The following is a 17,504-nucleotide window of genomic DNA, read 5'->3' as shown; positions in this document are numbered from 1 at the left end:
ATGATAGTTGAAGTTGATTTGGTATGCTGGAGTTCTGCTGTCATCTGTGGTAATTTCACGTTTTCAAAATAAACAGTGGGAACAGGACTTCAAAACTGTTGTGATTGGTAAAAAAAAAAAAGGTAAATTCAGAGCCTCTCATTAGTGAGCTACATATTACTGTTCATCGTGGCTGTGAAAAGTGAGCAGAATAGATTTTTTTTCATCTAAAAAGTTTATGGATTGTTTTAAATATGTCAGATTTTCATTCATTCAATGGAGGATCTGTCACTCACCATTATCTGTGGCGATGAAGACAGCTGTGTATTTGTTGTCGTGGACATAAGATGATTCACGGTCCAGTGAGGCTGACGTGTTCACAGTTCCTCTGACTGGGTTCACACTCAGCCAGCCTGCTGGGTCTCGCAGAACAGCATACCTGTGAGGAAGCAAAAAAAAAAAAAAAAAAAAAAAAAACTCAGCCCAACAAACACAGCGATATAGACATTCGAGCACTCCATATTTGTGTTGTGGTGTGCAGCGTTCCTCTGAATTTCCATGAATACAAACTCAAAAGCATTCCCATTTAGGCAAACAGTCCCTTTAAATGTTAATTCTTCTGATACACGTCGCACACATTTGGCTTCAACCGTGCAATAATTTGCACACGAATGGGTGAGTTCTAATCAAAATCATACTTTGTGAGGTCACAGTGACCTCACAATCAACATTTATAATATCACTATAGTTTAATCCTTTTAAAACAATGTTTCTATGTTACCAGTTTTTATAAATCATATTTTCCAAAAAAGTAGCCTGGGGGTGTTTATTTCCATCAACATTTCTAACAACGCAACTTGAAAAGGATTTGTTTAGTTGAGGAAGGTGAAATGTTGTACAGTTTTCAGTGCATTTACAGAACCAAAAAATAAGCCCATCATCGTTTGAAGATGATTGGGGGGGGGGGGGGGAGGGGGGGCGAACATCCAAAACACCATCGCCATGTGAACGAGCTGAAAAGCAGATCATGACCTCGTTAATGTGTCCACTTAGCTGATAGCTGGTAGATGATGACTGGGGCTCGCATCTGTGTTAATGTGGGAAGCGACTGATGTAGAAGTTCCAGTTTCACCTTTCTATGTGTGTACACACACACACACACACTCTCGTAAATACTACATATACTGTGAGAATATACTTATACGCCCGTACAGGCTTATATGTAAGCTCTTTTCCTGTGAAACATTACTCACACGTGTACAAAAAGGATACACAGGCAGCAAAACGCACACACACACACACACACACACTTTTTCTTCACCACAAGGCTGCTCTTTGCCAGAGAGCTGAGTAGTAGACAAATTGTCTTTGAAATGGAGCTCTTCAGCTAACTGAGTGCTACAAAGCCTTGGGAAATGGCTTTGCAATCAACCTCTGCTCAAACCTTTGCCCTCTTGCTCTCACTCAGACACTCTTCCCCTTCAGGTGATGACTACTGTTAAACAGCACATGTACTATAACAAAGGGGGCCCCGTTGCCAGCCTAAAGACACAATTGAAAACGACACATATATCATGCTCTCCATCTCCCTGCCTCACTCACTGGTGTACGCAAGCACAAATCTCATCTCATATGGAAATCAATAAAACAGACCCGACTCCTGGCTCATAGGGTATAAACGGCCATGTCGCTTACTGATGACACAGTAAGACACATGATCTCTGCATTACACGAGTGTTTCATCGTCACAACACTATGACAAACAGACACACAAGCACACACATGCGTTTTTAGGGTATAGGCAATTGGTATATATACCACACAGACAGCGAGCAATATTATTGGCTCATTTTGTCTTCCTGTTGACTAACTAACTAGGAGCTGCAGTGAGAAAATGTCCAAAGATGGTTCTGAGATTACAGTGTCAAGTAGAAGCAACTGAAACGATTAGCAAAGAACATTTTACTCTATTCGACTCGATTTTTGCTGTTGGGTAACCAGAAGATCGGCGATTACCTCGACCTCATATCTATTATGGGTGTGATTTGTGAATGAGTGACTGAAGGGCAAAACAGTTTGAGTGTTTGAAAAGACTAGAAAAGCGCCATTATAACTTGTCATAAAAACATTAAAGGGTGGCCACAATTCTAAGATTCACTGAAGAAAGTTCAGAAGCTTTTCCAAAAAATCTATCAATCTCATTTCTGAGATGATGTTATGGCCAGATGAGATAAAAAAAAAAAAAAAAAAAACAACAACAAAAAACTACAAGCTAAAAAAGTTAATTATAGCTTGCTACAGTTTTGAGAGTTGAGTAGGTTCAAAAAGTCAGCAGAGCAGCCCAATCTGCCCATTCATTCCTAAAATCTTCCCTTAACTACATTTTCACTCCACAAAAACTCAATATCTGCTCTTAAACTCAAATTTTAAAAAACACAATGGATCTACTCCAGTAAAAGTTCTCAAGAGGGTAAATGCCATCTTCTTTACTGCCGACTCAAAGGCATCCACTAGATGAGTCAGAAACACTGTTCCTCCTCTCTGTACAAACATGGGGACAGTCCATTAGAGCTCTTTAAAGGGCAAATTAGAAAGACATTAAAAAGCCATTAGGAATATTCATATCTGGTTCTACGTGTTTATCTCCAAAGCCAGACAAGGCCCAAACAAATCAGTCAATAAATGAGACAGAGCACAAGCACAGTGACCACACACATCCTCATTTAGCTGCAGACAGACAAACACAAACACACACACGCACTATCCACCTTAAATATACACACGCAAGAGCAAGCAAGAAGTGAAATAAGCAACCCAGTGTTAATGTCGCCTGTGTGTCCTGTTGGCAGAAAAAAAATTAATCTCACATCAACATGGTGACTCATCCAGCACTCTGCTGGAGTGGCAAAAAGTGCACGTTGTGAGACATACGCTGTGACCCCAATGCAGGAGAACGCAGGCGGCTATATCACTCTTTCCACCGGTCTGCAGAGCTGTGCCTTGAGGGGCTACTCTGAGCTGCTATGGCTGACATCAGAGCCGAGTCAGAGGTTGTGTGTGTGTGTGTGTGTGTAGTTCATGCGGCGGTTAGGGAGGAGTAAGTGTGTGTATTTTTGCTAAGGGTTAGCTCTTAGTACAAAAGGGGACCAAAAGGAGCTAGCTCTGGGATGTAGCACATCTGTCTGACGTTTAAGGTGCCTCATTAGAGGTGGTCCGGTGTCAGAGACGAGATACAATACTAGCCTGCTAGCCTGTGGGTATGTTTTAAATGATTTTTGCAATAAAATCCGTCCCTTTAGGCTTAAAGGCAAAGGGTTATTTTAAATTATTAATCAAGCCTGAAATTATCTGCTTTTAAGTTAAAAATGTTAGAATTAGATCAAAGTTGAAGCACTTTTTTAGACTGACTCACGATACGATGATGCGAAATAAAACAAAGAGGAGTGTCTTCACCAATAAATACAGAGGAAGTAAATAATTCATTTTGACAGATAATAAACAAGTTCTTATCTGAGAGCAGTGCCTCTCTGTTGTTTCTGTAGATGCGCTGAAACAGATGAGGTCTTCAAAGCTCTAATCCGAGGTGCGTTCCTCAGTGTTCTCCAACAACTCAAACGGTTTTTGAGAGAAGGAGGGAGAAATCAGGCTCGGCTCTTCCTGCTTGTAATTCAGTTCCATCAGGACCGAATGCTGGTATTCATTGCGTGTATCTGTTCACGTGTTTGTGTCAATAGCAGGTGTGGGTGGGACGCACGGAATAAGGAAGAGACAATTTGCAGTGGGAGTTAATTTAAAGATAAAATGAACGCTGAGTAGTGAGTGCCACGAAGGAGAGACGCCTGCATTAATGCGGATTATTTCTCTTGTTTGTTTTCACTTTAGTCAGACACTGCATTGTAGTAACATAGTGCAGTTATTGTGAAGTTTCCCCTTTTAACAGCTCAGGTGTTTTTCTGGATTAATAGTAAACACTGTTTGTTGTGGGGGAGGAACTACATTCTCTTCGGATGGCACTCGTGGCACCTCCATCGTGGTCTTTGTAAAATAACACAATCTTTTAACTACACAGTGTTCATTACATCAGTATTTTACATTCAAGTATTCCTTCCTTCTTCCATTCGACACACACACATACACTCATACACTCAGATCAGCCATCCAGAGCTAAAGATCAGATCAGAGTCCACATGAAACTCTCAAAGTGTTGGTGAATTCATCCACCTCTCCGTTTTTCTGCTGATCTTCTGTTGATATGTACGAGTATGTTGGATACTCATATCCTCACCTCCCTCTCATTAAGTTTGACAAAACAATCTTAACAATCCTGGATGATGGGTCAGGTCAGGCATATACTCAGTTGAAGAGGTTAAATTAGTTTGAAGTGGTGAAAACGTCGCAGCTCCTAGACCCCCCCACCCCTTCAAGTGGTGTGATGATTTGGCGATTAAATTTACGTAATGGACAAATAGATGCAAAGAACATGCCAGTGTTTTCGTGTTGGTATTATTGGATGGATTCTTGTAGAATGGTTTTCCCTTTACTTTGTGCAAAAAATTTGGAAAAAAGACAAAGCCTATTACCAAAAATGCCCACTGTACAACAGCGTGTTGCAGGCATCCCCTTGTGGTGGTGGTTTTGAGTTGATCGCAGGTAACAATGAGCAAAGGCGGGGGCACTGGAATGGCAGAAAGCCAGATGAGTGTTCGGCTGATTAAAAGGTCCGGGGCTAAGAAGAAGCCATGAATGCATAATGAGACAAAGATCAGTGTCAAACAACGAGGGTGCAACATGTTATTCCCCGACGTTTCTACAAAGCATTTAACATCATAATGATTCAGGCTATTTTAAAATTAAGGGATTAGGATCCAATTTGAATATTAACATGCCTGTAAGTGCGTGCCTATAAAGAAAGTAGAAGGCTATGCACCTCTGTTGTGTCTGGTCACCCGATAAGCTGACCGTTTTCTACTCCTGTCAAACTCTATTATGAAAGTTAATTCAATTTATGCAACACTAGCTTTAACGCAAACTCTATTTTCTCTCACTTGTACTCCACACACACACACACACACACACGCACACACGCACACACGCACACACGCACACACGCACACAAAGCAGCAAAAAAAGCTTAGCATCGCTGGTCTCAGTGTCCGTGTTAACTGCTTTGAGTTTTCTGCAGTGCATTGGAACTTGCAAACGTGCACTTATATACTGTACTTGGATGCCAATGACAATGTTTTGAAGAAAAGCTATTTCGAATTTCTCTCACTTCTCCGCTCTCTCCCCCTGGGGTCTGTGACTTTCTCCTTCCGTCTCTTTACTGGCTCCCACTTTATCGTGCTGTCTTTATCGGTCTCTCCATCACTTTTTTTCTCTCTCTAATTTGCCAGCAAGATCTTACAGTGATTGGAGTCTAACTCGGCGAGAGAACGAGGACGGCACAGTGCCAATGCTGATGGTTGGTTTATATCTGAAAGAAGCTGAGTGTGTGTAAGCAATAGATACGAGGGCATCAATCAAGAGATGTGCAATGAAAGCAGCAGGAGCTGTAACTGCTCGTGCTTGGCCATAACAACTGTACAGTTCATCCAAATTTGCAGTGAGCAAAAGAGGGAGGAGGAGGGAAAGAAAAAGAGAAGGGCAGAGCAGGGAGAGTGAGATAAGGAGAAGGACTGAGAATACAGATAAGACGAGGATGGTTCATGCTGGAACTGTGAGCGAATAATAAAAACAAGTTAACGGGCCTCGCCACCTCCCAACTCTAACTCTTCAGGGGCGATCAGAACTTCCGCCACAGACTTGATGTCATCCTGCACCCACAGCCTTAAATGCCCCAAACAGACCGTTAAATCGACGCAACCTGTCCCATTTTATTGTCGCAGTAATCCGACCTGTTGGTGAGTCAAACAGGGTTATGGAGGCTTTGTGCATGACAGTAGCTTGATGGTGCATATTTTTTTGTCCTCAGTTTAACAGCGCAGGGGATGTCAACTTTTTATGAGACTGATGCACTTTCCATCTAGCTGCTAAACATTTTATTATTTCAGAGCATGTCCGTGACCATCAGACCCTCCCTGGAAGCTAGTTTGTCAATCTTTATTGAGGGAAATTACCTTTGTGAGGCAGGGAGGGCAGTGCTGATGGTCATGCGTGAATACAGGGGGAAACAAAAGACAACATGAACAAGGGAAGGGAAGCAGGCGGTGCTGGTAGTGTACGGTATATAGAGGAGTGAAGGCTGCTGTGCTTTCCCAAAGAATTTGTGCGAAGTGGGAGCCCTGATAGGAGAAACAGAGGAACAGAATTAAAGAAGAGTTGACAGCGGATATAGGCAGTGTTAGGTTTAGAGAGCAACTCAGTCCATTTTGGCAGGATCCATCAGATGTGACCCAACACGAGAAGCCAAACACGCATGTGGGCATTCACTAAATATGCTGCGACACCGTCACCAGGGGAACCAGCCCCCCCACCCTGCATGGCACTGAAGCACCAAGGAAAATCGTGAAGCCGTTCTGAATAATATGACATATAATAATATGTTTACAATGGATCATCCGACTACTTGCGACATGTGACCTGGCAGAAAATTATTACATCACCTTTCAAATCTCTTCAGGCATATTAACATATTTCAGCTGGCTCTCAGCTTTTCATCTGCTTCTCTACACACCACTGAGCTGTTTCAAAAGATCCCACATTCTCACAAACAGCTTATTTATATATTTGCCAACTCTGCAAACGCCATATGGAGATTTAAGTAGCCAGACAATTGCTGAATATTTGGATAAGTAAATTAAGCTAGGACAGATGTACAGAGAATAACTTTTTTATTTTTTATTTTTTTTTTAAATATATACTGTTTAGTTATTTATTCTGCTTGATGACCTGCATCTAACCAGGAGTACCTGGAAGTACCAGGTTCCAAACTCGGTGCAGGACTTCAGCCATCCTTCAGACATGAATAAAAGAAATAGAAACTTTATTTTAAAAGACATTACTGAGCTGAAGTAGAACATTTACAAAAACTTCATACAGTGGAAAATTCTTTGCATAGCAGTTGATCGGCAATGAAAATTTATGATTTTTGTCTTTTTTTTTTTTTGTCAGACAGAGAAAGACTGACAGACAGAATTTGGCTTTGAAGCTATTATGCTTGAACAATCTGAGATTCCTTTGGGGTCTCATACAAAGGCCACAGTCAGCCACCCTGGGCTGGATTTCAACTTAAAACTGAGCTGAGTTTTGGCCAACTGCAGCTACAGGCCATGAGGACAAATTACCCACGTCAAACCTGTTCATATTTCTGTTCTGTATCAGCACAGTGCAGAAGGTCTATATGAGTGAAATAAATGTGACAGCGCTGAGAAAAGGGGAAGCCAAACGCTGGCACGTGTCACATCAATCATCTGTCAGAGACGTGCTCAAGGTCTGTCACTTTGTTTGTGCTGGTAGGAAAAGTCCGTGAACCTGAGAAAATGTCGAGGAGAAGAGGTGAACAGAAGTGTGTGATGAAGTTTCAATTATTAAGGCACATACAGTCTAGGATGAAAACATCTAAGGGTGAAAGTGGTTCTAGGTTTTTATGTAAGCGTGAGAAAAAGAAGAAAAGGGGAAAAAGCAGACATAAATCCTGGTAATTACTGAGAGAAATGAGCCGGTCTGAATGTTGCTCTTGACTGACGCCACTTCACATTTCTCTTTCTTCTATAGTCTTTTTTTTTTCCCCTCCTTCTTACCATGTCTCCATGGGTGGCAACAGGAGAAAAGACGATCTCCTTCCTCCGCCTGTTGTCTTATTACCTTCCAGTGTTTCATCGTAGCTCGAGTAAAAGCCTGTGTGAGAGAGCAGCTGAATATGGATTCAGCCCAAGTTTGATTTACCTCTCTCACAACCCCCCAAAAAGCCTCAGAGGCTCTCTCTGCTGTTCTCAGCCAATTGACTATTGTTTGCTGTGAGCCAGGTAAAGTCTAACTGAGGCTCTCTGCCAGCTCAGCTCAACAACTGCAGACGCGCTGCTGAGTACCCTGAACAAAGACCCACTGTGTCGACTTAACGGCTACAGTGGAGCGAGTGGAGAGAGGCTGCAGGCTGAAAATCAAAGATGAAATAAAAGGTTTGCACTGTCAATATCTCGCAGGAGCAGAGAGAGACGAGTATGCAAGGACTCTTTTCATGGCTGTGCAAGTGAGAGCGTGCCAGTTACTGTATGTACAAGTGCACGCAGTGCTACTAGTGCAGCGTTCTCATGGACTGTAACATCATTTTCATAGATTAGTGAGCTTGAGTAACAAAACACCAAGCGAAAAAGTTATTATCAATTTAAGGTGCAAAATGGAACCTTGTTGCACGAGTTGAAAACCATAACCCTGTAATTAACAGGAAGAAAAGCAATTTGCTCCTGCTTCACAGCGCAGCACCCCTTTCTCCCTGTTCCTCTTGGCATCTTTTAGGATTGTTTTAATTATTTCTTGGCACACAGACTGTATGACTAATGCCCCCCCCCCCCTCCCCACACTGCAGCTTTCTCTCCCACTCACCCTTCTTTCCTTTCCTGCACACTTGGCACACCTTTACTCAGCTGTCGTGAATGAGAAATAAATGTAAACATTTGATTAGCCTGTAATCTGCCCCCTTCACATCCCAAAAGGACGGACTGAAAAAAGAGAAGGCAAACGGAGGACTTACAGTGACTAAAAAAAAAACAAACCTTAAACTCCCATCTTTAAGCTTAAGTCGGCACGTCTTAGGTACAGAAACAATGAAACACCCGTCCCACACCGGGTGACGGTTCGAGAGAATATTTGCAAGAAAATAAAATAACCTTTCTAATGCTATTTGACAATGTCACCTCACAAAACGTGCAGATAAGCTTGTTATCTGGATTTACTTTCTTTTGCTGAAACTATGGAAACATTACAAACAACAGCAAATTCAACACATATTCCATATGTTTCCAGCTTCTGATGATGAGGCACGTGAACCGAGAGTGGGTTCAAACTTCAAACTGCGCTCACAGTTCGCAGCCAACAGTTTATTATGTATATTTATAGTATAATTCAACCACTTAAAGGCCACTTAAAGTTGCAAATCAGCAACGCTGCACACATGTGATGTGACTTGATATGTGTGTATTCAGAGCATTGTGCAAACCAAACTCATAGCAGCCTATTCAGAATACTGTCATTCATTCAATTTGATTCTACATGCTGGAATTTTTCTTTATCATTTGCGCCCTTGTCAATTAGTGCAATGAAAAAAAAAAAAAAAGAAGTTATGACAGATGGCCTGTCATACGCCATTTAACATCATTTCTGCCTCTTCAGAAACTCTCAATAATTTTGGGTGCGCCATAATCTCTGGCTCCCACCTGACAATAAACAATAAAATGTACAAGTGATAGCATGGGTGAGCAGAAAAACAAAACTAAAACACAAAACGAAGTCTGCTCACACATATTTTTCATATTGCAGCCGAATGCTTAAAGTCAAAATGATGGATTAGAAGCTCGACCGGTTAATGTCTCCAGTCTTTATTGCGGACTGAAAGGGAGTGATGAGGAGAAAGGCAAAGCATATTACGCCACATTCTCTGCAATTACCACATAAGTACCTGATAATAGTCTTGAGAGACTTTTTCTCTCTGTATTGTTCATATTCATTGCTTGTGTGGTTGTTCACAAGCAGGTCTAATGAGGAGAGTAAAAAGAAAGCGTTACCAAAAAAATTGGTAGCTGTGAAGTTTTTAAGTATTTACAACAGCTGCATAATTTGTTGCTGATACGAGAACTGTTAAAATGTCCACTATTGCTTCAAGTTGCATGTAACTGTTGAACTCTGAGGACTTAGCCTACACATAGAATTTTTTAAGCTGTGTGGGTGACGCAGTTGGCGCATCTGCACTTTTGGATTTTTTTTTTTTTTTTTTGCAAGGTTAATTTTTTTATGTGATGTGTTGAGAGAAAGGGAGACATTGAGACAAGAGACCAGAGTGGTTGTAGGCTAAATCCATTTAGTTGTGTTTCGCTGTTTCATGTCAACCTTCTGGCCAAATAAATGTGGAATCTGCTCTGCTGGTGTGTGTGTGTGTGTGTCTATGTGTGCATGGCCACCTTGAACTTTGAGCTAACTTTTTTTTTGGAAATAGTTAGCAAGAGTTTATCATTGATTTCTCCGTAACTTTACTTTCCTGTTTCATCTGCATTATTCTCTAGTTTGCAGCAACCAGTGCATTTTACCAGCCCAGCATATCAGGCTGGACGCATTTGCACCCAATCAAATCTTCAACCAAGTCAATCTACTATTATTATTACATTTTAATTAAAGTCAGTGGGGGAATTACGAGTCATTGCTTTATATCTTCCCCAGTTTGGTTACCTTCCTCTCACTATTTCTCTTTCCTCTTTTCTTGCTTCTTCAGTGCAGACAGTGACTATTTCAGCTTGATCTGAAGGTGTTCACATTGTCTGACCCTTCTCAAGTCAACTTCAGCAGCATTCAATACTGAGTCACACAAACGCGCGCACACACTCACACACGAGCTGTCACTCTTGTAGTCCGCCTGTCCGATCTGTCTCACTCTCCCTCTTTATTTACCTCCGTTCCTCAAAGCTACCTGCCACTTTTCAAGCCCTGAATTCCAGTTCCCCATCCTTTCTCTTTTAAGTCCCATCCCTTTTAACTTCAATATGACCAGAGTAAGAAGTGAAAGCAGACAGGTAGCTGCTGAATAATGGATGACAAAACTGTTTGAGGTCCTTTCTATTTTCAAAAGTGAGGCAAAGAACACAACTTTAGTGTATTTTGGAGAAGCCGTCGTGGTCGTGAAGAAGCTGAGCCTGGAGACCGTTCAGCATTGGCTAAAAGTATAATGTACAATAGTCACTGTAAATTGTTTATTTTTATTGCTATTGCCCCCCCGTTCTGTCTTATCTCTCTTTAGCTTCACTGTGTGCTGGCAAATCTTTGGAAATGTCGGTTATATTTCGACCCATTGTCTGTTTTGTGTGCGCCGACGCCTAAAATATTTACTGTGAGTGTGTGCAAAATAGCAAGAAAAGAAGTCTTGTCTCGTAGAAGTCTTACATGCTGCAGTGTTGGAACGACAGCTGTGAGCACACGTGAGGTTCTTTATTTTCTGCCGAAAATACTGTCTCCTTTTCCCATCAATTGCCAATTACTCGAGTGTAAATAGTTATTCGACAACTGATGAGAGTCCTGTTGCTGGAAATGAGACCTAATCAAATTAGGCAAACTTCCTAATGACACTTCAAATTATTTGCTCCTCTCGTCACAGCCTGCTGGATTGGCAGCACAGCACCGTGAAGAGTCAAGTTTAAGATAGGATTTGAAGAATATCAGCTTAAACTTTGTGACTAAACTTTCTTCCACATTTCAGGGTACAAATTTACCCTTAAGTGCAATACTTTTTTTTTTTTCTTTTCCCAATGTGAAGTGCCCACGCACCGAGCGAAACACATCTGTAGTGGGAGGTTTACCAGAGTCAAAAACGAAACAAAACAAAACAAGTCCAACTTTCCCCGTCTCACATCCACCTTGTCATCGTCCGTCTGACGTCTTCCTCGGCACAAACACTCTGCTCGACTGAAGCGCTGAACCACTAAATAAGGCGAGAAAACTTCTTCAGCAGAAACACGAGTCAAATCCCCTCAGAGCCTAATAGTTTGGCCCAAATACTGAGCAGGATTAAAAAGGGGCTCATATTTACTGTAATTATGTAACTAGTCTGTACACGAGGGATAACAGGAGTCGGGATTATCTAGGGTCAGTTTAAAGGAAAGAGCGGCACATAGAGATGCATCATAAAGGACAAATAAATCTGTTTTTGTTTTTAATTATTCATTTCACCCGAGTACTAAATATGGTGAATTTAAAACATATCTCTTGTTTGCCCCTCAGCAACGTTTTAATTAATGCTATTCAGCACGCAAAAAAAAAAAGAAACTCTATTAATAGTTGCATCTTGTGACTCATGAACGATAGATGTTGCTCGGAACGTTTCTTTTATCATTCTGATTTAATTATATCTCCTCAGTAAATTCTTTGCCTTCACATCATCATTATGAAAGGAGGAGTGATGAGATCATTAGCAGCTTTGAATCTGTTTAAGGTTCATCGGTGTTGAGGCCGCTTCAAAGTGTTTGTGGTCAAAGTGTAACAGATTTAATTTATCGGCTACAGTGTTATAGCCTTAAAGGCAAATAACCAGTTCCTCCACAGCACGGAGAAAAACGCAGGTGAAGGAAAGCTGTGTAATAACCTGGATAATGAGATAGCCCTGACTAACGTCGCTTAGCTGTGGGCTAAAAAAAAAAAATCAGGCTAATGAGAAACGTTCACAGCGCAGCTGGATCCTTCTTGACCATTACGGCATAACCCTGCAGTCTCTGTATTCAAATATAATCAAACGTAAGACAAATCAAATGAGAGATTGGACCTCAAATTAACACCGACTTGAAGCTTGATATTCGTTCCATTATCGCCACTGGAAGATGTGAATGAAGACTAAAACTGCAGTAATTGATGCCTCGTTAGGTCATTTACAATGAAATATTTACTGTTTATGGACAAAAATGTATAATAAAGAGACAGGCCTGATGAGATTTTCTCAGTGCGTTTCCTACAGGTACAGGTCATGTGACTGCTGATGTCATTACCACCTGGCTGCACACTTGCATTGAATCAGCTAAAGTTCAGGAAAATATGACAAAATTTAGTGATGCTCACACTGTGATCCTTTTGTTAGTAGATGAGGCACTGATGCTACCTCTCCCCCAAACACTGCTGTTTCCTCAATAGACAAGGTGCTTTAATATGCCACAGTGGGAGAATCCCAGGTTTAAATTATAAAATATAAAATGCATTTAGCCGCTTTAGGAGGTTATTTGCTTGCCATCTTATTGCAACATTGATTTTTGACTGTAGACTTTCATGGCAGACATTTTAGCACATATACATTTTGCAATATTACTAGCAGCGCTGTCTGAAACATTTAAAGTCCTTTGGTAACGTTCAAGTCTTTTCTCAGGTGGAAAAGTTAGCACGCTAAGGAGTAAATGTTTTCCAAATGATGCAGCTGCTTTTAAAATTTTAAATGACAGTGTTTCCAAACACGAGCAGTAAAATAATTTAAGAGGGTTAATTTTGCTCAAACCGTAAGAGGCAACTAACGCTTAAAATTTACGCTTCGTTACAGACGTCAGTAAAGCAGTGTGTGCTGAAAAGTCATTTCAGGGAGGTGTTACAGCCCCAGTCCAATTTAACCCCTAATCAAAGCTTCCCTGTGTCTTGTATGAGGAAGCTATATTCCTCTAACCAATATTTTGCCATCTGCACACACTGAATTTAATTCTACAGGGGATACTGGGTGGTTTTTAAAGCATTCGTTGATCAATCATGCTAAACTGTGTAACTTGGTGCAATTTAGATGGATAAACAACAGAGGGTTTTTGTGAATGTTAGTAAAGTACAGTCACAGTATGGAGAAGAGGTTTAATCAGCTAAATAAGTGAAAACACCGGCGAGATGGAAAGTGGAGGGCTTTCACAGTTCATCCAGAAGGTTCGGCAGGTTCTGTCGGTTCGGATTGATGTTTGTTAGTATTTTGGAAAGCTAGAAAAATAAATTATGCTCAAATAGTTGGTACGCACATTAAACTGCTCGATGCTTTGATAGACCCTTTTTTTCCCACATTGCAATGCACAATTGAAATGAAGGAGCTGCTCACAGCTGGAAACCATAATGATTTCAAGCATGTTTGTGAATGCTTCTGCAAATAAGAGGTTCCTAAATAATCCGCAAAGAAAAGGCTAAAACTGTATCTATTTGTGGTGGAAATTATAGCTGTGAAAAAAAAGAAAATGGTAATATAGTATATACCTAATGCAATATTTGGTATAAGAAGCCATTGTGCCTACATTTGTATATTGGAGGGACTTGAGTTTCAGCTGGTGATAAGACACAGATGTTTTTCTGCTGAACATGTGATGAACTGCCTCCCATAATGTGGCTCTGGCTAAAATGCCACCTGCGCTGATGAACAGCATTAAATTCGCACAGACATTATTTCATTCCCCACCATCTGAGTTTTAATTCCGTCTGATCGGGACATGTTTCTGCTTCTGGGTTGAAGCAGCTGCCCATAAATATTACACACGACACATTTTGCTCAGTTTTAAGAACATGAATGCTCCATATAGTAAAATTCACGGGAAGACCCCACTGCTGAGCATTAAGGGAAGACACCTGTCCAGCTGTGCGGCAGCTGGCTACTATATGACCCCGTGTCTCTCCACATTCATTCATTCATTCATCTTCAACCCGCTTCTCCGTTTCCAGGTCGCAGGGGATAGCTGGAGCCAATCCCAGCTCACACACATTGGGCGAGCGCGGGGTCACCCTGGACAGATTGTCAGTCCATCGCAGGGCCAACACACAGAGACAGACGGAGACCCACAACCACTCACACTGTGTCTCTCCACATGCTGTGAAGGTAGTCTCTTCCTCTGTGCGCTATTACTCGCCATGTATACAAACTCATCGAGAGGTTAATGGTTAAAAAATTAACGGTGCAGCAGAGTCAGGCACATTGAGCTCCATGTCAAATGCTTCTGATGTGTGCATCACAGTGGCAGACACGCTGAAATGGGCATACACAGACACACAAACATGCACAGCCTTCCTGGATAGTTAGAGACGGAAAAGCATGGTGAGAGAAATATAGACAGATTTCTCACCATACCTTTTTTTTTTCCCCAACCTCTCCATTTCCACCTCGCTGACTGTCTGTCTTTCGCAATATCCCCAACCCTGCAGGTCACAGAAATGACACTCCGAAACCACTGTTATTCCCGACATGTCACAGAATTAAATGACAACAAACACGGAGGTCATGAAAAAAAACTCCAGAAAATGTATGCGGAGGATAAAAGGAGCAGAGCAGGAAGGGTGACGTTAGAAAGATGCAGATCTATGCCTTGGAAGATGTGTCAAAAAATGCAACAAAAACATCAAGGAAAAACAACAACAACAACAAAACAGAGCCCTCTCTGGCTACAGATAGCCTTTATGTGATCGACCATAGCTCAAGATCCAACTGCGAATGCTATAGAAAAAAATCCAGCCACTGTACTGGTCGGAGTTTGTTCAATGACCACATGCCATTGAGACTTGAGTTTTGCATCCGTGGGAAGCTTTTTCCAGTGGAGTGTTATTCAGAGGTGATGAATGGGTCACTGAAGGACTCTTAGATAAGATGTAAGACTGAATGCAGCAAGTATCAAAAGACTACAGAACTGTTTTCATCTGGTTCGGGGTTGACTCAGTCCTGGACAGTCTGGTCCGTGAAATGATTGTGTAGGTTTTTTTTTTTTTTTTTTTTTTTTTGTTGCATTCCTGCTTTCAGCGATGTCAATTTAGAAAGTAGCTTGAAGGGGCAAAACTGATTCCTCCGAGCCATGCTCCGGTCCATCACCATGAATCTGCCTAACATGCCTGAAGCTTTTATTTGGTTGATATAAAGATATATCCATGATGCCCAAGGGACCAAGCGTGCCTGAGAATTTCTGTAATCTTGTAACTCCCTGTTAACAATGTTTTTCTTCAGCATATAGTTCATGACTATGCACTGCAAAACTAATAACATTCCCATCAGCCTCAGCTGTATTTGTGTTTAGTGCTAATTTGCAAACATAAGCATACAAACAAAATGTGCAATGATGGTAAACACTATCCGTTGAGGAAATATTGCATGCTGGCACAATGATCTTAGAAAGATAGCTCAGTGGTTCAGATTCATTTCAAGGGGATGACTGAAAACGCAGCTGGACTCGAAGTTTCCAACCTTGTACAAGTGTGTATGCCTCACAAACTGTACCAATGTGTGCTTGAATAGTCACGTTCTCATGCTTTTGTTCCTTTCATCAGTAAAAATGCGACTCCTGTTTCTTGCTGATGACTGCATTTTCCTTTAGATATCAGATGTGAGACCTTTAACACAACTCTTCAGGTTAACTGCATGAAAGCAGAGATAAAAGAGTTCACTTAAGAACTAATAGATGTGAGAGAATGAAGGAAAAAAAAAAAAAAAAAAAAACAGAAAACAAAAACTGTCCCATTATTCAAGTTTGTGAGACGTGTTTCTGTTTGAAAATTGATAGTGTCGTGTGACCAGTGGCGATCTCGGTGCTAACTGCATGTTTCGCGGTGTTTTATTGACAAAGTGACTAAAGGTTTTACAGCGCATAAAGCTCCATCTGCAGTTTAAAGCGGAGTCACAAACTGGTGGGTTTTATTTCCCCAGGTAAATATTATCTCCCGTGTGTTTACTTAGGAACTACTTTTGAATGATGTGTAATGTGAAGGGTGCAGAAGAAGGGAAATTTAAATTGAGTATAAATTAGGTCTGAAAGCCAATAAATGCAATGATGAGTTTTCCATCTTGTAAGGGAAAGTGCAGGACATGCTATGGGGCTCAGTCGGGCAGCGAGAGGAACCATTTTTATTGCAGCACATAGTGAAACTAATAGCCTTCCTGTTATGACGGTAATTTTTGAGAGAAAGCTTTTTCTGTAACACAGTTAAAAATTAATGAGGTGCCCCGATTTGACTGGGGTGAGCAAGTTTGACCTGTGTCAGTAAATTGCAGCTCATCCAGGCCAAGACATTATATCTGTTTACACAACACAGACATATGAGGCAGCCAGACAGGAAAAAAGAGAATACCGGAGAATGGAATCAGGATGCAAAGATTAATGAAAAAAACAAAAACAAAACACAAAGCGATGAGTTGGGGAACCAACAGATTGAAATGTCAAGACAGCGGGAAAATGAACTGACAAGCTGTAACTGTGCACCTTTGACACCTTCCTACGTGTCAGATCACCCTGTTAGACTCATCTGACAAGGCGAGTAATTCAAACCACACTGACATAGTAAAACCGCCTTCGAACCAAAGAAAGCTTTTAAAAGTCTTGCTCAAAGAATCCCATCAGCAGGCGATTCTTGATAATACTCCTCAAATGATAAGAGTGAAACGGAATGAAAATCCGAAGGCTCGTTACTGATGACTGTTAACTGAGAGCTCCAGCAGATGACACTCAATCACGCAACACAAACGGAGCTCTCCGCAGTGCTTTTTTCTCATCTCATTTGCTAACACACAAGCCTTTGCAGTTCCATTTCAATTAGTTTCACTTCGACTCTTACCTGATGCTCTGTATCTGTAATATATCTGGATCTGTAGCGTTTAGTGAAGCCACGAAGCTGCCAACAGGGATGTTTTCCATCCTGGTGACTGTCAGGGGGTCGGGGAAGAAGACAGGGCCCTCGTTGACGTCCAGGACCGTGACAAGGACGGTGGCTGTGGCGCTGGGGCCATAGCCCACATCAGGAACCAGAGGATCTTCGTTCTCTACTTTGATGAGTAGTGTATGAAACGCTGCGGCTTCATAGTCCAGAGGCTGTGTAGGGAAAATGGCTGGTAAGGGTGATTATACAACCTATCG

The 17,504-nt window shown here is 41.4% G+C and overlaps 1 protein-coding gene across 1 annotated transcript in view; it reads right to left on the bottom strand.

Moving 5' to 3' along the window:
• cdh13 (cadherin 13, H-cadherin (heart)) overlaps nucleotides 1-17,504 on the bottom strand; it is a 268,654-nt gene that overhangs the window by 32,776 nt on the left and 218,374 nt on the right. The window contains exons 11-12 of the mRNA XM_029523215.1: nucleotides 17,206-17,459; nucleotides 276-418 (exon numbers count right to left, since the gene is read on the bottom strand). Coding sequence (XP_029379075.1) covers nucleotides 276-418; nucleotides 17,206-17,459 — 397 coding nt within the window. The remainder of the gene's footprint in view (nucleotides 1-275; nucleotides 419-17,205; nucleotides 17,460-17,504) is intronic.

This window comes from Echeneis naucrates, chromosome 16, assembly GCF_900963305.1.
Source record: "Echeneis naucrates chromosome 16, fEcheNa1.1, whole genome shotgun sequence".
NCBI lineage: Eukaryota > Metazoa > Chordata > Actinopteri > Carangiformes > Echeneidae > Echeneis > Echeneis naucrates.
Note: the sequence above shows the minus strand (reverse complement) of the source record. Positions and strands in the feature narration are given on the sequence as shown.